This window comes from Rhinopithecus roxellana, chromosome 1, assembly GCF_007565055.1.
Source record: "Rhinopithecus roxellana isolate Shanxi Qingling chromosome 1, ASM756505v1, whole genome shotgun sequence".
NCBI lineage: Eukaryota > Metazoa > Chordata > Mammalia > Primates > Cercopithecidae > Rhinopithecus > Rhinopithecus roxellana.
Genome location: NC_044549.1, coordinates 73590616 through 73614284, shown reverse-complemented (window position 1 = coordinate 73614284; position 23669 = coordinate 73590616). Strand labels below are relative to the sequence as shown.

At 44.6% G+C, this 23669-nt stretch overlaps 2 protein-coding genes across 7 annotated transcripts in view; one reads left to right on the top strand and one right to left on the bottom strand.

The window, feature by feature from the left end:
• LRIG1 (leucine rich repeats and immunoglobulin like domains 1) overlaps nt 1–17807 on the top strand; it is a 125737-nt gene extending 107930 nt beyond the window's left edge. For both annotated transcript variants that reach the window (XM_030924438.1, XM_010360827.2), the window contains 7 exons: nt 9833–10153; nt 12186–12467; nt 12984–13403; nt 13950–14075; nt 15018–15164; nt 15779–16054; nt 16153–17807. In XM_030924438.1, coding sequence (XP_030780298.1) covers nt 9833–10153; nt 12186–12467; nt 12984–13403; nt 13950–14075; nt 15018–15164; nt 15779–16054; nt 16153–16379 — 1799 coding nt within the window. In that variant the 3' untranslated portion in view covers nt 16380–17807. The remainder of the gene's footprint in view (nt 1–9832; nt 10154–12185; nt 12468–12983; nt 13404–13949; nt 14076–15017; nt 15165–15778; nt 16055–16152) is intronic.
• The window catches only part of SLC25A26 (solute carrier family 25 member 26), a 165296-nt gene continuing 158246 nt past the window's right edge, over nt 16620–23669 (bottom strand). For 2 of the 5 annotated variants that reach the window (XM_030924711.1, XM_010360837.2), the window contains exon 10: nt 17673–18907. In XM_030924711.1, the coding sequence (XP_030780571.1) occupies nt 18790–18907 (118 nt within the window). In that variant the 3' untranslated portion in view covers nt 17673–18789. Of the gene's footprint in view, nt 18908–23669 lie in introns of all 5 variants that reach the window. The other 3 variants (XM_030924503.1, XM_030924661.1, XM_030924545.1) reach the window with 3 other exon arrangements.

The following is a 23669-nucleotide window of genomic DNA, read 5'->3' as shown; positions in this document are numbered from 1 at the left end:
GATGAACTATTCTCAATAAAGCTTTTAGAAAGAAATATACGGTATATATCATAAAAATTTACCCCTTTAAAATGTATATTTTGGTTCTTAAATGTATAAATGGTTTTTATAATAGTCACAACTGTGTAACCATCACTATTATCTAATTTTAGAACATTTTCGTCACCCCTAGAAGGATCCCCATACCATTAGTAATCACTCCCTATTCTCTGCCCCCAGGCCCTTGATAAGCACTAATCTCATGTGTGTTCTGGGCATTTAATATAAATGGAACCATACACTATATAGTTTCTTGTAACTGGCTTTTCTCACTTAGCATAATTTTTAAGCATGTATCAGTACTTCATTACTGTTTTTAACGTCTGAATAAATGGGTTTACATTTTATTTATCCATTTATCAGATGAGGGACATGAGATTGTCCCCACTTTTTGGCTATTATGAATAATGCTGCCATGAAAATTCCTATACAAGGTTTTGTGTGATTCTTCTGGGTACAAACCCAGGAGTGGAATTGCTGGGTCATATGCTAACTCTATGCTCACTTTTTTGAGGGACTGCCAAACTGTTTTCCAAAGTGGCTTCGTGATTTTACATGCCCATCACCAATGCATGAGAATTCCAATTTCTCCTCATTTTTGCTCGCATGTGTTATTAGCTGTCTTTTTTATTTTGGATGTACTAGTGAGTGTGAAATAGAGTCTCATGGTGGTTTTGATTTGCATTTCCCTAAAGATTAATGATGTTAGGCATGTTTTCACATGCTTATTGGACATATATATATTTTCTTTGGAAAAACAGCTATTTAAATCATTTGCCAGTATTCATTTGTCTTTCCATTGTTTAATTGTAAGAGTGCTTTATGTATTCTGGATACTAGACCTTCATAAGATAGATGTTGTGCCAATATTTTCTCCCAGTTTGAGGGCTGTTTTTCATTTTCTTGATAGTTGAAGTGCAAAAGTTTTTAATTTTGATAAAGTTCAATAATCTCTGTTTTTTCTCTAATTACGTATGCTTTTGATTTCATATCTAAGAAACTATTTGCCTGAGATAAGGTCACAAAGATTTCCTCCTTTATTTTCTTCTAAGAGTTTTATAACCTTTGTGTTACAAAGCCCGCTGATTTTGTTCTTTTTCAAAATTGTTTTGACTATTATGGATCCCTTGCCATTTGCCTATAATTTTTTTGATCAGCTTGTCAGTTTCTGCAGTGAAGTGGAATATGGGTTGCATTGACTCTATAGACTAATTTGAGAACTATTGCCATCTTAACAGTCTTCCCAATCTGTAAAGATGGGCTGTCTGTTCACTCTTTTTTTCTTAGCTTCCTAAAAATTTGTTTCAATCATGTTTTGTCATTTTCAGTGTGCACATCTTGAACTATTGCTAAATGTATTTCTGTTTTTATTTTTGCTATTATAAATGAAATTCTTAATTTCACTTTTGGAGTTTCAAAAATGAAATTTGCATTGCAAGTATACAAAAATGCAACTGAATTTTGTGTCTTGCTCTTGTGTCCTGCACCTATGTTGACGTCATTTATTCTAAGTTTTTCAGTAAATTTCTTAGGATTTTCTTTATATGTGATCATCATGTCATTTGCAAAAAGGTAGTTTCACTTCTTCCTTTCCAGTCTGTATGGTTTTCATTTCTTTCTGTAGCCTAAGTGCCCTGGCTAAAAGCTCTAACACAATGTTGAATAAAAGTAGTAAGGGCAGACATCTTTGTCTTTTTTCCTAATCTTGGTGGGAAAGTATTTGACCATTTCTTTCGCCATTAAGTATGATGCTAGCTGTAGATTTTTCAGAGACAACCTTTACAAAATTGAAGCAAGTTCCTTTTTATCCTGAATCTGTTGAGGGCTTCTGTGTTTGTCATGAAAGGGTGTTGGATTCTGTCAGATTTTTTTTTCTGCATCTGTTGAGGTGATACGAGTTCTTCCCTTTATTTTACTGATACGGTGTATTACATTAATTTTTGGATCTTAAGCTAACCCTGCCTTTTTGGGATCAATCCAACTTGGTTGTGATATATCATCTTTTTATGTTGTAGGAATCAGTTTGCTAGTGTTTTTATTGAGGATTTTTGCGTTTATACTCATAAAGGATGTTGTTTTATAGTTTTTCTGTGGTGATGGTTTTGTCTTACTGGGAAATACTCCCTCAAATGATTTTCTTAGAAGAGTTTGTGAATGGCTGGTAATAATTCCTTAAATGTTTGGTAGAACTCACTAATGTAGCCATTTGGGTCTGGGCTTTTGTTTTTGAGACTGAGTCTTGTTCTGTCACCCAGGCTGGAGTGCAGTGGCACGATCTTGGCTCACTGCAACCTCTGCCTCAAGGGTTCAAGCGATTCTCCTGCCTCGGCCTCCCAAGTAGCTGGGATTACAGGTGTGCACCACCACATCCAGCTAATTTTTATATCTGTGTGTGTCCGGAATTGGTGGGTTCTTGGTCTCACGGACTTCAAGAATGAAGCCGTGGACCCTCGTGGTGAGTGTTACAGTTCTTAAAGATGGTGTGTCCGGAGTTTGTTCCTTCAGAAGTTCAGATGTGTCCTGGAGCTTCTTCCTTCTGGGGGGTTCGTGGTCTCACTGTCAAGAGTGAAGCTGCAGACCTTCGCGGTGTTACAGCTCTTAAAGGGAGTGCATCTGGAGTTGTTCGTTCTTCCTGGTGGTTTCGTGGTCTCGCTGGCTTCAGAAGTGAAGCTGCAGGCCTTTTTGGTGAGTGTTACAGTGGATAAAGGCAGTGTGGACCCAAAAAGTGAAAGAGCAAAGCTTCCACAGGGTGGAAGGGGACCGCAGTGGGTTGCTGCTGGCTGACTTGGGCAACTCGCTTTTATTCCCTTATCTGGCCCCACCCACATCCTGCTGATTGGTCCATTTTACAGAGAGCTGATTGGTCTATTTTACAAAGAGCTGATTGGTCCGTTTTGACAGAGTGCTGATTGGTGCGTTTACAATCCTTGAGCTAGATACAGAGTCACAGAGTGCTAGTTAGCCAGATACGGAGTACCAATTGGTGTATTCACAAACCTTGAGCTAGATACAGAGTACTGATTGGTGTATTTACAAACCCTGAGCTAGATACAGAGTGCTGATTGGTGCACATAGCTAGATATAAAAGTTCTCCAAGTCCCCATCCAGGTCAGGAGCCCAGCTGGCTTCACCCAGTGGATCCTGTGCTAGGGCTGCAGGCAGAGCTGCCCACCAGTCCCACACTGTGCCTGCACTCCTCAGCTCTTGGGCTGTCCATGGGACTGGGTGCTATGGAGCAGGGGACGGGGCTGGTTGGGGAGGCCCAGGCTGTCTGGGAGTACACCCCAGGGAGGGAGCTCACACCCCAGGGAGGGAGCTCACACCCCAGGGAGGGAGCTCAGACATGACGGGGCTGCAGGTCCTGAGCCCTGCCCCGCGGGGAAGGAGCTAAGGCCTGGCAAGAATTTGAGTGAGGCACCGGCGGGCCGGCACTGCTGGGGGACCTGGTACAACCTCCGCAGCTGCTAGCCCGGGTGCTAAGCCCCTCACTGCTCTGGGCCGGCCAGCTGCTGTGTGTGCGGGGCCCCCCAAGCCCGCACCTGGGCCCACCGGAACTCACACAGGCCTGCCAGCACAGCCCTGGTTCCTGCACGCGCCTCTCCCTCCATACCTCTCCTCAAGCAGATGAAGGAGGCTCTGGCCTCAGCCAGCCCAGAGAGGGGTTCCCACCGTGCCGTGGCAGGCTGAAGGGCTCCTCAGGTGTCGCCAGAGTGGATGCCAAGGCCAAGGAGGTGCTGAGAGTGAGGGCTGCTAGCACATTGTCACCTCTCATTCGGTATAGATGGGGTTTCACCATGTCAGCCAGGCTGGTCTTGAACTCCTGACCTCAAGTGATCTGCCCACCTCAGCCTCCCAAACTGCTGGGATTACAGGCATGAGCCACTGTGCCTGACATGGGCTTTTCTTTATGGGAAGTTGTAAAATTATTAATTGAGTCTTGTTACTTATTAATGTCTTTTCAGAATGTCTGTTTCTTCTTGAGCCAGTTTTGGTAGTTTGTGTCTGTCTAGGAATTTTTACCAGATGATCTTATTGGCATACAGTTGTTTATGGTATTCCCTGTTTCATTGCTGTAAGGTTGGTAGTAGTGTGCCCTCTTTCATTCCTGCGTTTAGTAATTTGAGCCTTTTCCCCCCTACCACAAGTCTTTCTGAAGGTTTTTCAGTTTTGTTGATATTTTCAAAGAACCAACTTGTTTTCAATGATCATCTCTATTTTTCTATTTATTTTCATTTATTTCTGTTCTGATCTTTATTATTTCCTTCTTTCTGCTTGCTTTGGGTACAGTTTGCTCTTCCTCTTTAAAATTTCTTAAAAGGTTAGATTATTAATTTGAGATCTTCTTTAATATAGGCATCTACAGCTGTAAATGTATAAACATTGTTTCAGCTGCAGCTTCCAAGTTTTGGTATGTTATGTTTTTGTTTTCATTCATCTCAAAGTGTTTTCTGATTTCTCCTGTGATTTCTTGTTTGCCTTTTAGGAGTGTACTGTTTAACTTCCACAAATTAGTTTCCCAGTATTCTTTCTACTGTTAATTTTGAGTTTCATTCCATTGCCATCAGAGAGGATACTTTGTATGATAGCTTTTTTAAATTGATTGAGACTTAGTTTGTGACCTAAAAAATTGTGGTCTTTCCTGGATAATACTCCATGTGTATTTCAAAAGAATATCATGCTGGTGGTGCTAAGTGGAGTATCCCATTGACAGCTATTAGGTCTGTTTGTGCTTTTTTTTTTTTTTTCTTTTTGAGACGGAGTCTCACTCTGTCCACTCAGGCTGGAGTGTAGTGGTGCGAGTGTAGTGGTGCGATCTCAGCTCACTGCAACCTCCACCTCCCGGGTTCAAACGACTCTCGTGCCTCAGCCTCCCGAGTAGCTGGGATTACAGATGCCTGCCTACCACAGTCAGCTAATTTTTGTATTTTTAGTAGAGACAGGGTTTTGCCATGTTGGCCAGGCTGGTCTTGAACTCCAGACCTCATGTGATCTGCCCACTCAGCCTCCCAAAGTTTTGGGATTACAAGCAGCATGAGCCACCGCGCCCAGCCTCTATTTGGTTTTTATGAGGGGCCTTCAGAAAATTAATGGCAAATGCGTATAATGAAAACACTATGCATAGATTCCCAGATTTTTTTGCACCAAAATAAATGTTTATTAACCTGTTATAGCATGTTTGAATAGCACCTAGTTTGAGGCACTAGGACATCAATTTGAAATGAGTCCCTATCAGAGCAACATGAATTCTGCTAACATTGAAGCAAGAACAAACATCAAATTTATGGTGAAGCTTGGGTGAAAGAATGGTGAAATCACTGACTCTTTACAAAAAGTTTGTGGAGACAATGCCCCAAAGAAATCAGCAGTTTACACATTGATAACTCATATTAAGAAGGCTGAAGATGAAGCCCTCAGTGGCAGACCACCCATATCAATTTGCAAGGAAAAGATGATCTTGTTTGTGCCTAAGGGGAGTGATGATTAACAGCAGAAACAATAGTCAACACCGTAGACATCTCAATGGGTTTAGCTTACCCAATTCTGACTGAAAAATTAAAAGTTGAGCAAATTTTTCACTCAGTAGGTGCCAAAACCATTATTACTTGGATCAGCTGCAGAGCCTTGAATGGACATTTTAAAGAAGTGAGAGCAAGACCTGAAGCATTTCTTCTAAGAATTGAAACAGGAGATGAAACATGCCTTTACCATAGTACAATCCTGAAGACAAAACACAATCAAAGCAATGGCTACCAAGAAGCAGATGTGGTCCAGTCAGAGCAAAATTTTGCAGACCAGTCAGGAGCAATGGTCATGGCAGGTTTTTTGGAATGCTCAAGGCATTTTGCTTGTTGACTTTATGGAGGATCAAAAAATGACCACATCTGTTTATTATGAGAGTGTTTTGAAAAAGCCAGAGCTTTAGCAGATAAATGCCTGAGAAAGCTTCACCAGAGAGTTCTCCACCATGACAGTGCTCCTGCTCATTCCTCTCATCAAAGAAGGGTGAATTTGTGAGAGTTTTGGTGGGAAATCATGAGACATCCACCTAAAAGTCCTGTTTTGGCTCCATCTAACTTCTTTTTAGTTATTATCTTTAAAAATCTTTAAAGGGCACCCAATTTTCTTCAGTTAATAACATAAAAAAGACTGCATTGATATGTTTAAATTCCCAGGACCCTCCGTTTTTTTGGGATAGACTAAATGGCTGGTAACATCACTCCAGAGAGTTTCAAACTTGATGGAGGTTGAGAAATAAAGTTTATAATTCCATTTTCCATGAACTTTTTCAAGTCTCCTCATAGTGTTGTTGACGCCTTCTCTTTCCTTGATCTTCTGACTAGGTCTATCCATTGTTAAAAGTGGGGTATTGAAGTGTACAAACTATTATTGTTGCACTATTTCTTTAATCCTGTCAGATTTTGTTTTGTGGTGCTCCATTAGGTATATATGTATTTATCATTTTTATGTGTTTCTGATGCATTGACCCTTTTACATTATAAAATATTATTCTGTCTCTGTAGTAAAAAGTCCTGTCTTAAAGCCTATTTTGTCTGTTAGTAGTATGGACACTTTAGTTCTCTTTTGGTGACTGCTTGTTTGTGTCTTTGAATCCAAACTGTGTCTCTTATAGGCTATAGCTGGATCATGGTTTTTTATTCATTATGGTAATCTTTGCCTTTTGATTGGAGTGTTTAATTCATTTTCTTTTAATGCAATTACAGATAAGGTAGAGTTTGCCCCTTATTTGTTCTATGTGTCCTATCTTTTTGTTTCCATATTTTTCCATTACTGACTTGTTTTTTATTGAATAGATGTTTTCTGGTGTACTATTTTAATTCCCTGTTTTTTAAATACACACACAGGTATTTTTTAAGTTATTTTCTTAGTTTTGCCCATAGGAATTAAAATTAACGTCTTACAACAATCTAGTTCAAATAAATAATGAAATTAACTTCAGTAGTATGCAAAAATTATGTTCCTATTAAGATCCAGTTTTCTTCCTTTATGTTACTATTGTCGTACACATTACATTTTCATTAAGCCCATCAACACAGCTTTACACTTACTGCTTTATGTAGCTGTCTTTTAAATCAGGAGAAGAGAGTTACAAAAATACATGTATCCTGTGTGTTGTATTTACCTGTGTAGTTACCTTTAATGGGATTTTTATTTCTTGGTGTGGATTGGAGTTGCTCTCTGATGTCCTTTCATTTCAGCCATACTAAATACTCTCCTGGATTTCTTGTGGGGCAGGTCTGGTAACAGTCAACTTGCTTTGTATGTGTTTAAAATAAAAACTTGGGAATGTTTTAACTTCTCCTTCATTGTTGAAGGATGGGTGTTTTTAATACATAGAATTTGTAGTTGAACATCTTTCTTTCAGTAATTTGAATGTCTTCCTACTGCCTTCTGTTCTCTGTGGTTTCTGGTGAGAAATCAGCCGTTAATAATACTGAAGATCCCTTGAATGTGATGAGTTGCTCCTCTTTTGTGTTTTCAAGATTGTTTTTGGCACCTGACAGCTTGACTATGATGCATCTGGGTTTGGATCTTTGAATTTATTCTACTTGGAGTTCATTAATATTCTTGGATGTGTGGCTGCACATTTTTTCATCAAATTTGGGGCCTTTGTTTTGCAAATACTTTTTCTGTTCCTTTTTCTTCTCCTTCTTGGACTCCCATGATTTGTATGTTGTGCTTGATGCTGTCCCACAAGTCTCTGTGGTTCTGTTCATTTTACCTCATTCTGTTTTGTTTCTCAGACTGGATAATCTCAGTTGACTGTCTCAAGTTCCCTGTCCCTTCTTTCTGCCAGCTCAGTTCTGCTGTCCAGCCCCTCTAGTGAATTCTTCATATCAGTTATTGTACTTCTAAGTTTCAGAATTTCTACTTGGTTCATATCTATAATTTATCTCTTTATTGCTATAAAATTTTCTCATACTTTACCCTTCAATTTTTTATTTTTTAATTTTTTATTTTTATTTTTTTTTGAGACAGAGTCTTGCTCTGTTGCCCAGGCTGGAGTGCAGTGGTGCGATCTTGGCTCACTGCAAGCTCCACCTCCCAGGTTCACGCCATTCTCCTGCTTTGGCCTCCCAAGTAGCTGGGACTACAGGCGCCCACCACCACACCTATTTTTTTTTTTTTTTTGGTACTTTTAGTAGAGATGGGGTTTCACCATGTTAGCCAGGATGGTCTTGATCTCCTGACCTCATGATCTACCCACCTCAACCTCCCAAAGTACTGGGATTACAGGTGTGAGTCACCGCACCTGGCCACTATCCTTCGATTTTTTTCAGACATGGTTTCGTTGAGGTGTTTGAACATGTCTGTAATTGCAGATTTAAAAAGTTTATTTAGTGAGTCTAAGTCTGGGCTCCCTCGGAGAGTTTCTGTTGACTGCTTTTTTCCTGTTTGAGTGTTTCATAATATTTTGTTGAAAATTGGGCATTTAAAATAAAATAATGTGGCAACTCTGGAAATTGGATATTCCCCTTCTTCTCCCCCAGGATTTGCTGCTGTTGCTGTTTATTGTTACAGCTTGCCTAGTGACTTTTCCTGGACAAAAGCTGTAAAGTCTGTCCCCCTAAGTCCCTGCTTGTTTAGTTTAGTGGTTAGCTAATGGTTGGACAGAAAAGTCCTTGTCACCACAACCAGTCTCCTATCCTTTACTGACGGCTTGTGTTTGTGTTGGGGTGTGCCATCTACTTTGTATTTGTGTAGACAGTCATGCTCAGCCACAGGTAAGAAATGAGGACCCCCTCAGGTCTTTCCTGGGCATGCACATGGCCTTGCACCTGCATGTGTCTGTCTAGATCCCCAGGAACGTATTGGACCTTTTCAAAGCCCACCATCAACATTGTATTCCCCACATTTTCCTTTATAGTTTTTTGGCCAGCTGCTTGTTTGCCCCATGGGTGTTGTCCCCTCAGACAGCGGCACTGTTAAACAGTGGCTACTGATTGTTGTGGTCATGTGCCCTGGGGCTAGGGCTTCTCCTGCTGGGCAAACTAGATCAGGGCAAATAAATGCAAATCCTGTGAATGGGGCTTTCCAGGTTGCTGCCAGATAGGTCACATGGTGTCAGTTCTGGGGATGGGGCTTTTGGGGAACCCATTCTGGCCCTTCAGTGGTTGCTAGGCTGCTGAGTTTCAAAGCTACCATGGAGCTGGAGAGATAAGACAGTGGGGCTTAGGATAAGTTAAAACACCAAAAAGCTCACATTTCTTACTGAGATGTTGCTGTTTTCTTGAATCGACACTCCATGGATTGTTGTAGGCCTTTGGTTTTCCAGAATTCTGAAAAAGTTGCTTTTGACCATTTTTCCAGGTGTTTTCATTGTTTTAATGGAGGTGCAGATTTTTGAAGATCCTTATTCTGGCATTTTGGAAGTGTTTCATACCCCCTCCTTTTGGAGTCAGGTTTGTGGATAAGATCTCTGCAGCCATGACCAGTGATGCCTGACTCTGTTTTCTGTGAAAGTCAGCAGGCAGAGCCAGTTGTCTTAAGGAAACTGCCAGCTGGCTGGTTTGAGAACTGAGAAGTGGTGGGTTCATTTCCAATCAAGGAGTTTGATCATAAAGGTGATCAGTACTCACAGACTTACAATTAAGATGAGGTCAGATATCCATGGTGCAACTCTTATGGCCTCTGGTGAGGCTGAGGATGCACAGGGACCTCTAGCTCTGGTTCTGGATTGGTGTCTGAGTCAGTTTTTTGTTAGCATGAACAGCAGCTGGCTCCTGTGTGTACTAAGAACCCGGTGCCTTACAGTTGACCCTTCTCTCCCCAGATGACTTCCTGAAGCCACAGATCATCACCCAGCCAGAAACAACCATGGCTATGGTGGGCAAGGACATCCGGTTCACGTGCTCAGCAGCCAGCAGCAGCAGCTCCCCCATGACCTTTGCCTGGAAGAAGGACAATGAAGTCCTGACCAACGCAGACATGGAGAACTTTGTCCACGTCCACGCGCAGGACGGGGAAGTGATGGAGTACACCACCATCCTGCACCTCCGCCAGGTCACTTTTGGGCACGAGGGCCGCTACCAATGTGTCATCACCAACCACTTTGGCTCCACTTATTCACATAAGGCCAGGCTCACCGTGAATGGTATGGGAACACCATCTTTCTTTGTTACGGTGCCAGAATCCTACATACCACACTCCTGATTGCCCTTTCAGCTTTCCATGTAGAGATGACTGAGACAGGACACAGACATGCTTCTCTGGGACACTATTAAATCATACTGTTGCCTGGGTTTGTGCTAGAGCAAGTTTTGCAGATTTCAAGGGTTATTCTCAATGAGTTACTTGTTTTTGTTGACTTTTAAAAATCTACTTATTGGCTGGGCATGGTGGCTCACGCCTGTAATCCCAGCACTTTGGGAGGCCAAGGCGGGCGGATCACGACGTCAGGAGATCGAGACCATCCTGGCTAACACGGTGAAACCCTGTCTCTACTAAAAATACAAAAAATTAGCCGGGCGAGGTGTTGGGCGCCTGTAGTCCCAGCTACTCGGGAGGCTGAGGCAGGAGAATGGCATGAACCTGGAGGGCGGAGCTTGCAGTGAGCTGAGATCTCACCACTGCACTCCAGCCTGGGTGACAGAGCAAGACTCTGTCTCAAAATAAATAAATAAATAAATAAAATAAAAATAAAAATCTCATTATTGGCCAGGTACTGTGGCTCATGCTTATAATCCCAGCACTTTGGGAGGCTGAGGTGGGCAGATCACTTGAAGCCAGGAGTTTGAGAGTAGCCTGGCCAACATAGCGAAACCCCATCTCTACTGAAAATACAAAAATTAGCCAGGTGTGGTGGCACATGCCTGTAATCCCAGCTACTCAGGAAGCTGAGGCACGAGAATTGCTTGAACCCAGGAGGTGGAGGTTGCAGTGAGCTGAGATCACTCCACTGCATTCCAGCTTGGGTGTCAGAGCCAGACTCTGTCTCAAAAAACAAACAAAAAAAACTAGTTACTTTATTAGGTCAAATTGTGGAGAGCTTAGCCTTGTGTTTTTGTCCATTTCTTATCCTCTGTAAGCCAAGATAATCTGGTTTCCAAATTCCAAACATCCCCTTATCCTGGGGAAGCTGCTGTTTGAGTAGACAGTACAGCATTGGAGTCAGAGGCTGGCTACTGCTCCAGAGGCTGTGGAGTGCAAGGCTGGTGTGAACCCTGGCCTGAAAGAGACAGTGTCCTGGCAGTTGACAGGTTTTTTACTCATTAACCAGCCTTAGAGCTTGTCAAGGGGACCATGTGTTATTTTGTGTTTGGAGCAAAGGGTGGGAAGTAGATAGCTTGAATAGTTTACTGTCCCACCCCAGTAACCTAATGGAGCTATCCTGATTACTAACCCTCTAGTTAAAAAGAATTGGTTTGAGAATCATCAGAATGCTGGATCTGCTGTGCTTTTTAAGCCCCCACAGATCATGGGGAAACACCTTCTTTACCACATGTGGTCGGGTTGTCTTGGCTTATTTCAAGTCCTCACAGTTCCTGGAAGACTCAGACTCTACCTCAAATTAACATTGACAGGAACTGTGGTGGTGCCTGACATGTAGCTGGATGCATCCCACTCTGTTGGGACGTCGATCTTTAGGCTGAGCAAGCTAGCAAGCTGAATGCTTCCTGCCTGGGTATACAGCAGTGGGCAGGAACACCCCTGGTAAACACCCGTCCAAATGGATGAGCCATCCCATTCATCCCATGAATACCCATCCAAACGGATGAGCCATCCCATTGCTTTCCCAGGGTGGAGGCATGCCCGCCTTCCCTCTGTAATTCCATCTCCACAGCGTCTTTCCTGGTGGGTAATTAAGGCAGGCAAGCATCAGGCCCTACCTTGCGTGGATGGGCAACCCCCGTGTAGACACTGCCATGTAGAGTAAAAGCCTTCGCTTTGAAGGGACTATAGCCAGCCTAGGCTGTACAAGGCAAGGCTAATGGAAGTGTTCCAGCTGTGGTGGGAGAAGCTGGGGGTTCCTGATTCACAGGTGGCAGGAGTGGTCCTGGGCAGACATTGGGAGAAAGGAAGTGAACTGGCACTGGGCACAGTGACAGGTAGGTATTTGCCAGAAGACTTCCTGGCTTTGCATCTAGCTGTCCCATAACCCGACCCTGTATACATATGTTTTCCAGTGTTGCCATCATTCACCAAAACGCCCCACGACATAACCATCCGCACCACCACCATGGCCCGCCTCGAATGTGCTGCCACAGGTCACCCAAACCCTCAGATTGCCTGGCAGAAGGATGGAGGCACGGATTTCCCCGCCGCCCGTGAGCGACGCATGCATGTCATGCCAGATGATGACGTGTTTTTCATCACTGATGTGAAAATAGATGACGCAGGGGTTTACAGCTGTACTGCCCAGAACTCGGCCGGCTCCATTTCAGCTAATGCCACCCTGACTGTCTTAGGTTTGGCTATTGCTCCACGGGAGTGTGGGGTGTGTGTGTGTGTGTGTGAGTGAGACTCTCAAATGCTCTGTGTGGTCAGGGGTGGTATGTGTGGTGGGCCTTTCGACCCTGTTTGAAATTTGGGGCTGCTTTTTGAATTAATTTTTCTTAAGTAGTTCTGTCTCTTTAAAAGAGAATTAAGAGTCTTCATAGGCTTATAGATATAGAACATTCTAAGAATTGGACAGGATGGATGTGGGCTTGGTCAAGAATAGGGACACAGGCCTAACACAGGACTGTCAGTTAGGGAATAGCAGGGGCTTTTGTCAGCAGAGGTTCGCTGTCCCTGTGGAAGCACCCCCCCAGAACGGAGATGACTTAGTGGGTCGAAGGGTCTTCTCCAAAGCTTGCCACTCTGATACAAAATGTCAGCTGCATCTCACTGATACGTTGGATTGTCCGTTGTCCACAAGACAGGACAGCGCCAGAGCAACCGCGGCCCTGAGAATGACTAAGATCTCTGCTGCTCTCTTGTAGAGACCCCATCCTTGGCAGTGCCCTTGGAAGACCGTGTGGTATCTGCAGGAGAAACAGTGGCCCTCCAATGCAAAGCGACGGGGAACCCTCCGCCCCGCATCACCTGGTTCAAGGGGGACCGCCCACTGAGCCTCACTGAGCGGCACCACTTGACCCCTGACAACCAGCTCCTTGTGGTTCAGAACGTGGTGGCAGAGGACGCGGGCCGATACACCTGTGAGATGTCCAACACCCTGGGCACGGAGCGAGCTCACAGCCAGCTGAGTGTCCTGCCCGCAGCAGGCTGCAGGAAGGATGGGACCACGGTAGGCATCTTCACCATTGCCGTCGTGAGCAGCATCGTGCTGACGTCACTGGTCTGGGTGTGCATCATCTACCAGACCAGGAAGAAGAGTGAAGAGTACAGTGTCACCAACACAGGTCAGGCGCTGCCAGCAGAGCTGACTTTCAAGGAGGGAGGAATGGCAGTGATGCTGGGGAACTGGGCCGGGTTCCAGTGGCTTTTTAAAGAATCGCAGTGTCTTCAGAACTCCTGAGGCTTTAGTCCCACTAATTCCATTTTAACTTTGAGTAACTTAACCTTAAACAGGAATACTCTCAAATGTAAGTAACTGACACACCCTGCAGTTTTCCCTCAGAGGCCGTCTGTGCACAGGCCCTGCTGTCATGTAGTAGGTTGTTCCTGAAACAATCTCCCAGTGCGGTGCTTCTATGAATCCCAGCTCCCTTCCCGTCACTGGTCTCCACCTCTTGTGGCATCTGGCATCTGCCGGCTGTGCTCTTCACACTGGGTGTAGAGTAAGGCTGAGCAGGCTCTGGGAGGGCCTATTGCGTACATGGACTCCATGCCATCTCTGTGCACAGCCCTGATGGTCGTCACTGGGAGGATCCCCTTTCTGAGCCTGACAACGTGTGTCTGCATTTCTTGTCACTGAGACCCTGGTGTTTTGCCCTGTCTTCTTGCAGATGAAACCATCGTGCCACCAGATGTTCCAAGCTACCTTTCTTCTCAGGGGACCCTTTCTGACCGACAAGAAACCGTGGTCAGGACCGAGGGTGGCCCTCAGGCCAATGGACACATTGAGAGCAACGGTAAGGCCTCAGTAACCGTGAAGCAGAGCTCTGCTGTGACTCTGTCTCCGGGTGCTGGAGGTGGCCTCCAGCTCTTTGCAGGGCAGGTACCTGGCATCAGATGGGGCACACTTGGTGAACTAGAAGGCTGTGTGACTAAGGGCTGCTATTTTGGACCGGTCTTTATGAGTTCTGCAAGGTTTTAAAGTCCTGTCCCCCCGCCCCAGGAAGCCACTGGATTGGGCTTAGTACCTCCCTGGCAGGATAAAGTAGGCTTGCCTGGAGTAGCAGCTGGAAAGGGCGTTATGGGGCATGGACCCAACCAGCCCATTCCTTACATGGGGAAGGTGCCCAGGTCTGCTCTGTGAGCCAGTCTTACACTGGAAAGCTGTCACCAGGATAAGGCACTTCCAACGGTGGGGGCCTCTGAGCACTTGCCTAAGACCGTAGAGGCTCCCCTTGTAGAGAAATGAGCTGCTCATTTCACAAGGCCGGCGTACCTGCCTGGAAGTAGTGATAGAAAACATGCTGCTTGCCATGCCAACAGCCCCACTGCTCTGAAGAACTTTTTTTTTTTTTTTTTGAGGCAGAGTCTCGCTCTGTTGCCCAGGCTGGAGTGCAGTGGCTGGATCTCAGCTCACTGCAAGCTCCGCCTCCCGGGTTCACACCATTCTCCTGCCTCAGCCTCCCGAGTAGCTGGGACTACAGGCGCCCGCCACCACGCCTAGTTTTTTGAATTTTTTTTAGTAGAGACGGGGTTTCACTGGATTAGCCAGGATGGTCTCGATCTCCTGACCTTGTGATCCACCCGTCTCAGCCTCCCAAAGTGCTGGGATTACAGGCTTGAGCCACCGTCTGAAGAACTTTTTAAAAAATGATTATTCTAGTGGCCTTGCTCATTCCTTTCATAAGGCTGTGAAAGACCAAGCCCAGAGTTTCTAATCGTGTTGGAATTCACTGCAGGTGTCTGTCCAAGAGATGCAAGCCACTTTCCAGAGGCCGATGCTCACAGCGTTGCCTGCAGGCAGCCAAAGCTCTGCACTGGGTATCACAAAGAGCCGTGGAAAGCGACAGAGAAAGCGGAAGGGACACCTGGGCCGCAGAGGATGGGTATGAGATGCTTCCCATCGGAAGCAGTTTCTTTCTGAAGTGGACATTGGGGCTGACCTAGTCAGTACATCAAAGCGGGAGACACATTCTTAGTCCACAGCTGTCTCCAAATTTGGTATTCGGTATAGAAATAGGAAGCTTGGGCCTGGCTCTCTTAATTCCAGAATAGTTTCTCCTAAATAAATCTATGGCATGGTAAGCCTGAGCGTGAATTTTCTAGACTTATAAGCAACTTAAATAAGGGGCAAGGCACAAATGTCGTTTCAGTCGGCATCATTTCACCAGGGCTATTTTGAGGCTTAATTTCTAATTGTTGAAAAGACCCAACACTGCATAGTACCTAACGCTAATGGCTTTTTTCCCCCTGACGTAGTAAGACTGTATTCTCTGAGTATGAAATTCACTGTAAACATGAAAGATCCCACAGTAGATGAGTGGTTTGGTGTTGCCCAGTCCTTTTTCTGGGGACATAGTTGGGGGAAAGAGGAAGCATGCACACAGTGTTTGCAGTCGGGTTCTCACCTTGCACAGTGGAGCTGAGCAGCCTGTTCTCTGTGTGGGGATGAAGCCTCCCACAGCAGTGGCTCTAACCCATCTTTGGCACTGTCCTTCAGAACATGGTGGCCGGGTTGTATGCAGTGACTGCAACACTCAAGTAGACTGTGACTCCAGGGAACAAGACTTCCACCCCCAGCCTGTGTCCAGAGACAGCATGCAGCCAAATGGCCCGGAGCCGGGTGGGAGTGACCAAGAGCATTCTCCACATCACCAGTGCAGCGGGACTGCCGCTGGGTCCTGCCCCGAGTGCCAGGGGTCGCTCTACCCCAGTAATCACGATAGAATGCTGACGGCTGTGAAGAAAAAGCCAACGGCATCTCTAGATGGGAAAGGTAACTTTTTACTGTCTTCTGAGGAGTTACTACCAGGTGGGTTGGGAGCTGCTTAAATGGTCAAGTGGGGGTCTGACAGGTCCTTTCTTTCCTTGTAGGGGATTCTTCCTGGACTTTAGCAAGGTTGTATGACCCGGACTGCGCAGAGCTACAGCCTGCATCTTCGTTAACTTCAGGCAGTCCAGAGCGCACAGCAGCCCAGCACTTGCTTGTTTCCAATGGCCATCTCCCCAAAACATGTGACTCCAGTCCCGCGTCCATGCCACTGACAGGACAGCTCCCCGGGAAACAGAGGGTGCCACTGCTGTTGGCACCAAAAAGCTAGGTTTTGTCTACCTCAGCTCTTGTTATGCCAGTCTCTACAGGAAAGAGAGGTAGGAGAGGCTGTGAGGAAGCTTGGGTTCAAGCGTCACTCATCTGTACATAGTTGTAACTTCCATGTGGAGTATCAGTCACTCACAGGACTTGCATCTGAAGCACAGAAACGCAAGAGGGGATTTGTGTACAAAAGGCAGAAAAAGTATTTGATACCATTGTACATAAGAGTTTTCAGAGATTTCATATATATCTTTTACAGAGGCTATTTTAATCTTTAGTGCATGGTTAACAGAAAAAAATTATACAATTTTGACAATGTTATTTTTCATATCAGGTTGCTGTTTAATTTTGGACGGGGGTGGGGAAGTAGTGCTGGTGCCTTAACGCATGGCTGGAATTTATAGAGGCTACAACCACATTTGTTAGCAGGAGTTTTTGGTGGGGATGGGAAGGAGGGAAGGCCTTGGATCTGTATTGCACTTCGTAGACAGACCCCTAGGCTGCTGCCTGGTCAGACTCTCAGAAGAGCACTGGTCGTGTGGATGCCCCTGGAACAGGCCTCCCTGTAGAGCCAGGGGTGCAGGGTGCCATCCACACTTGTAGTGAATGGCTTTTCCGTTTAGGTTTAAGTCCTGTCTTTAAGGCATAGAATGAGGGTTGTTAATCCATCACAAGCAAATGGTCAGAACAGTTAATTAAGCACTGCCTTTCCTCCTTAAGATTTTATGATAAAAGCAAATGTGGCCTTCTCAGTATCATTCAATTGCTAGTTGAGACTTTTAATTAAGGTAAAGGCTGCTGGTGTTGGTACCTGTGGATTTTTCTATAGTGATGTTTTCGTTCTGCCAATATAATGAGTATTACATTGGCCTTGGGGGATAGAAAGGAGGAAAGTTCTTTCTTTTCAGGGCTACCTTATTTCTACTGAGGATCCAGAGCAGGCCTGTCCATACCATTCCCGCGCACAGATGAAACTGAGCTGGGACTGGAAAAGACTTAGACCTTGACTTGGGTTCTGGGTATATTTGCACTTTTGAGACTGGTAGCTAACCATCTTGTGAGTGCCAATGTGTAATTTAGTAAAACTTAACTTACATAGAAACAAGGTCCTTAAAATGTTCCTTTGGCCAAAAGCTGAAGGAGTTAGTTACTGAGAAAATAGTTAACAATTACTGTCAGGTGTCATCACTGTTCAAAAGGTAAGCACATTTAGAATTTTGTTGACAGTTAACTGACTAATCTTACTTCCACAAAATATGTGAATTTGCTGCTTCTGAGAGGCAATGTGAAAGAGGAAGTATTACTTTTATGTACAAAGTTATTTATTTATAGAAATTTTGGTACAGTGTACATTGAAAACCATGTAAAATATTGAAGTGTCTAACAGATGGCATTGAAGTGTCTTTCTTTAATAAAGGTTCATTTATAAATGTCAGTACAGTTGGTGGTCCTTCTTTTACAAACGCAGTCATTCTGCCTTTAATTATCTTTCCCCCAAAAAGAAAAAAAAAAATAGGCAAAGCAAAATTATATACTCTTTGCTCGGGGGCAGACAACACTGCTAGATTCCTGAAATTTCGTTCTGAATTCTTCTACGCCTGGAGCTTGTTAGTCAAGCTCTAAAATCCCATAGTGTGGTGACCTTTCCATTTCATCCTGCCTACTTCTAGCAACGTTGTTTTCAAAGCTGGCCCAGGCCTTCCTTTCAGCCTGACACAAGAGAATGGCTCACCCACCGTGTCCTCCTGCACGAAGCCAGCTGGGCCCACCTAGTCACTTGAGCTGCAACTGCTTTCTCTCACACACCACAGGGGGCGCTGGACACAGCTCTGTAAAATAATACAGCGTGTGTTTTTATGGGTGAAATCTGAGGGTAATTAAAACCAGCAGCCTAGTTACCCAGAAAGAATGCTTGCTATGCACCTGTGTAGTTCATTCTTTTTTCAACAGAGCCTAACCTTACGCAACAGGAATTAACTAGGGGGAGAAACACCCACATACACAACTTCTTCCCCAAGTCTCCTTTTCCCAAACAAGCTATTCTTTTAAAATTATAACCATCTTGCCTTCTGCTGAATCCACCATCAGGTGGCAGGAAATGAAAGATCAGATACAGATCAAATGAAAGCTCTGAAAGGCCTGGCCTCAGCATTACCAGACTTATTTATTAAGAGGTTCTGAGGAAATTGTTCAGAGTACCGCCACAGACCCCGTTTTCATCTCTTAGCTCTCTGGCATACAGGCCAATGACTTCATACCAGCCAGCCTATACAACGGATGGCACAATCTCAATGCCGGCATCTTAGCAGAACTGGTCTTCAGCACTGGGGCCTCTAGTTCAGACAGCTGCTCAGCGGAAGAGGGTTTACACTGCAGGCCCCTCTCTTGACAGAAGTGGAGGTGGGGCTGCCTCTGCTTCAAGGACTCTTTCTGCCCACTTCCAACAGCAAGCTGTGCGTGTGGTCATAAGCCCCCAGAAAGATGAAACCTCCCAGACTGATGGCTGCCATTCGAGGGAAGACACCTGCAAATAATCTAGGGGAAAACACAGGATTTTTAATGTTGTATTTAAAAAAAAAAAAAAAAAGGTTAAATTCCAATACCCACAGCTTGCTCAGCTCAGTACACCATGCTCATTAGTGGCTACCACTCACTCGTGAACACTCACTTGTAAACAGCTCACTTGTGAACCCTCCCAAATAAGGCAAGTAGTGGCCCTGTCCCAACAATAGCTCTAAAACTTTCATGCCATTTTTCCCTTTGAAAGATGAAATTCACTTTTTAAGGCATTAAAGAGCTGAATCCTAGGTAAGGCTGGAAGGCACTTCCCAGCCCAGACCTCTAAAGTGGTCTCCAGGGGTTCGCTCGGTGCAGAGGTTTTTGGGCTATGCTGCTGCTCTGCCCGCTGACTCCGTTGCATTTTGTCCTTTGAGACCCCAAAACCTGACATCACAACAATGAGTCGAACCTCCGTGGATTCCCTGTTCCTTTTCTGTCTAAAGGCATGAAAGGCAAATGGGCTGTGGCTATGAAGGGGGCAGCACGCCTCCACCTGCACAGTCCCTTGGTACCACAGAAGGCTGCTCACCAGCCAAGGAGCAATGTAGACTAATCAGAGAAATGCAAGGTAAAACTACAATGCCACGAGGATATAAATTGAGGATTCATTCTTTAAAACTGCCCCCCTAGTGCCTACTCAGATATTTGTGCAAACATCTTCACTGTGGCATTACCGCTGCTGATACCAGTTACGCACACTACAAACATACAATGGATGATCATGTAGCTGATAAAGATGAGGAAATACACAGATGCCAACATAAAAAAATTACAAAACAGGTTAAAAAACCCAGTCCAGGGGCTATGATTCCATGTCTAAAAGGCATGCCAGGGATGTGTCCTAAACCCTAAACTGAATGCCTGCTGCCCAAGGATTACAGGACACGCTCCTGGCCCATGCTTCCATAACCTTTGAACCTTTTGACCAAGAGTATAGGCATGACTCAGATATTTCAAGTTTGGTCCCAGGAGAAGTTTGGCCACCCTAATAAAGTGAATATTGCAATAAAGTAAGCCATTCAAAGTTTTGGGTTTCCTAGGGCACCGAAAAGTTACGTTTACACTATACTGTAGTCTATTAAGTATGCAGTAGCATTATGTCTAAAAATTATACATACCTTAATTTTAAAATGCTGTATTGCTAAAAAATGCTCATGAGCATCTGAGCCTGCAGTAAGTTGTAATCTTTTGGCTGGTAGAAGGTCTTGCTTTCACTGATGGCTGCTAACTGACCAGGACAGTGGCTGCTGAAGGTTGGAGTGGCTGTGGAAATTTCTAAAAATAGTAATTGTTGCATTGATGGACTCTACTTTTCATGAAAGATTTCTCTGTAGCACACAATACATTTTGCCCACAGTAGAACCTCCTTCAAAACTGGAGTCAATCATCTGAAACTCTGCCACTGTTTTCTCAACTAAATTGATGAAATATTCTAAATTCTTTATTGTCATTTCAACAACGTTCACCGTATCTTCACCACAAGTAGATTCACCTCAATAGATCACTTTCTTTCCTCATCCGTAAGAACCAACTCTTCATCCATTCAAGTTTGATCATGAGATGGTGGCAATTCATCACATCTTCAGGCTTCACTTTAGCTATAGTGGTCTTGCCATTTCCAGTACATCTAGTATGTGTTTCCCTCCACTGAAGTCTTGAACCTCTCAAAGTCAGCCATGAGGATGGGAATCAACTTTTTCCAAAGTCCTAGCATGGTCAATATTTTGACCTCCTCCTATGAAGCCACTAATGTTCTTACTGGTATCTAGAATGGTGACTCCTTTCTAGAAGGCTTCCAGAAATTTACTTTGCCCACATCCAGCAAAGGAATCACTGTTGATGCAGCTGTAGCCTTATGAAATGGATTTCTTAAATAATAAAACCTGAAAGTTAAAATTACGCCTTATTCCACGGACCAAGGAATGGATGTTGTTAGCAGGCAAGAGAACAGCATTCATCTCCAGCAGAACTCCAGGGTGACCAGGTGCACTGTCAATGAGCAGTAGTATTTTAGAAGCAATCTTTTCCTCTGAGCACTAGGTCCCAGCAGTGGGCTTAAAATATTCCAGAAACCATGCTGTAAAGAGATGTGCTGTCACTCAGGCTTTGTTGTTCCATCAGTACGGCAGAGGCAGAGTCGATTTAGCATCATTGTTAAAGGCTCTAGGATTTTCAGAAGAGTCAATGAGCATTGGCTTCAACTTAAAGATACCAGCTGCATTAGCCCCTAACGAGAGTCAGCCAGTCCTTTGAAGCTTAGAGGCCAGGCATTGATGTCTCCTCTCTAGCTCGGAAAGTCCTAGATGACATCTTCTAATAGAAGGCTGTTTCATCTACATTGAAAATCTGTTGTTTAGTGTTAGCGCCTTCACCGATGATCTGAGCTAGATCTCCTGGATAACTTGCTGCAGCTTCTCCATCAGCACTTGCCACTTCACCTTACACTTCTGTGTTACAGAGATGACTTCTTTCCTTAAACTTCATGAATCAACCTCTCCTAGCTTCAAACTCTGCAGCTTCCTCACCTCTCTCAGCCTTCATGAAAGAGAGTTAGCACCTTGCTCTGGGTTAGGTTTTGGCTTAAGAGGATGTGGCTGGTCTGATCTTCTATCCAGACCACTCAAACTTTCTTCATATCTGCAATGAGGCTGTTACACTTATCACTTAGTGTATTCACCGGATAGCACTTCTTATTTGCTTCAAGAGCTTTTCCTTTGCATTTACAACTTGGTTAACTGTCACAAGAGGCCTAGATTCTGGCCTATCTCAGCTTTCCACATGCCTTCCTCACTAAATTTAATCATTTCCAGCTTTTATTTTTAATTTTTTTTTTTTTTTTTTTTTTTTTTTTTTTTTTTTGAGACAAGGTCTTGCTGCTACCCAGGCTGGAGTGCAGTGGCACGATAATGGCCCACAGCAACCTCTGCCTGCTGAGCTCAGGTGACCCTCCTACCTCAGCTTCCCAAGTAGCTGGGACCACAGGTACACACCACCATGCCCAGCTAATTTTTGTATTTTTTGTAGAGACAGGGTTTGACATGTTGCCTAGGCTGGTCTTGGACTCTTGGGCTCAAGCCATCTGCCACCTTGGCCTCCAAAATGCTGGGATTACAGGTGTGAGCCACCATGTCCGGCCCAAGTTTTTTATTTAAAATGAGAAAGGTGTGATTCTTCCTTTCACTTGAACACTTAGAGGCCACTGGAGGATTATTAATTGGCCTAACTGCAATATTGTCTCTCACAGAATAGAGGCCTGAGGAAAGGGAGAGAGACAGGGAATGGCCGGTTGGTGACCCCGCCCGAACCCACACCGCATTTGTCGATTAAGTTTGCCGTCTTCGGTGGACAGTGTGTGATGCCTCAAAAAATGACAGTAACATAAAAGACGGCCAATCACAGATCACCACAGCAGATATGATAATGAAAATACTTGAAAGGCGAGAATTACCAAAATGTGACACAAAGTGATCATGTGCTACTGGAAAAGGGTGCTGAAAGACTCGCTCAATGCAGGGGTGCCACAAACCTTCAATGTGGGAAAAAATGCACTATCTGAGAAGTGCAATTAAACAAAACATGCCTATATTACTTCTGTCAGCAGAAAAAGTTATGAAGGCAAACCTAGTGCATATGCCAGTGAAAAGACTTCTCGTCAGGTCTATGGAAGAAAACTGAAAATGGTCAAGTCACACCGGCAGGAGTTACGCGTCCTTTAAGACATAGGAAAAGCCTCCATGACAAGCAAGCTGGTGGCCTGGAGAGAAACGTGGCAGTCCCTGCAGGCTGCTTCCAGCACCTGGCTGCCTCCTTTCTCCCAAGACCTTTGAGCTGTTGGAGGAGGCTGAGCAGCCTCCCTCTGTTTGCAGCACTCAGCACTTCTAAGGAAAATGGGAGACTCAAGAGTTTTGTGAGGCCCTTTTTAGTTAGCTAGCCAAGGGTTTAAATCATTAAAATACTGCACATAAAATTAAGGACCCCTATTACTTGTCCAAAAATAACCATGAAAATTGTACTGAAAACCAAACTATACTTGTTTAAAAAAAAAAAAAAAAAGCTCAGCATCATGCATATTGTTTTTGCATCGGGTGGGTGGTGAGGACAAAAACTCATAAATTACCACTATGTCCTTCCCGCCTGAAAAACAGCTGAGCCTCCCTGCAACCTTATGAAGGAAAGGGTGCTAGATGGGCAGCCAGCAGATGCCGAGCTGCAGGAGACCACACTGGCCACGAAGTTCTCCGCCTTTACTACCTTATTTCTAAACGCCAGTGTCTTGTTCAGCTTCTGCCACTCACAAGTTCAGCTGCTCCTGGCAAGAGGCAGATGGAAGCAGTTTATGGTTTCAGTAAATGACCACTGAATCTATTTACGTAATTACGGCCTTAACGTGGAGTAATTTGAACAGTGAAGGTCCCAGCCAGTCTCGCAGGTGAAGACTTTTGAGTTCAACAGGAGTGTGTTCTAGTGCCCACAGATTAAATGAGAGCAAACGTAAGCACTTACAGTGCCAGGCAGAAAGGGATGCTCGCGGCTGTGGCAGCTACTACATAAAGGGCACAGTCAACAAAAACAGAAAGCCAGCTGATGAGTGAAGAAAACCAGAAAGGGGCCATCCAGGGTGGGCAGGCTCCCCATCTGCCTTCGGCTACTGGGCTGAATGAACACGCGGTGTTTGTTTAGTAATACATTTCTACTTATATGTGTACTCCCAGTATGTGCCAGAACAAAGTCTTCACCT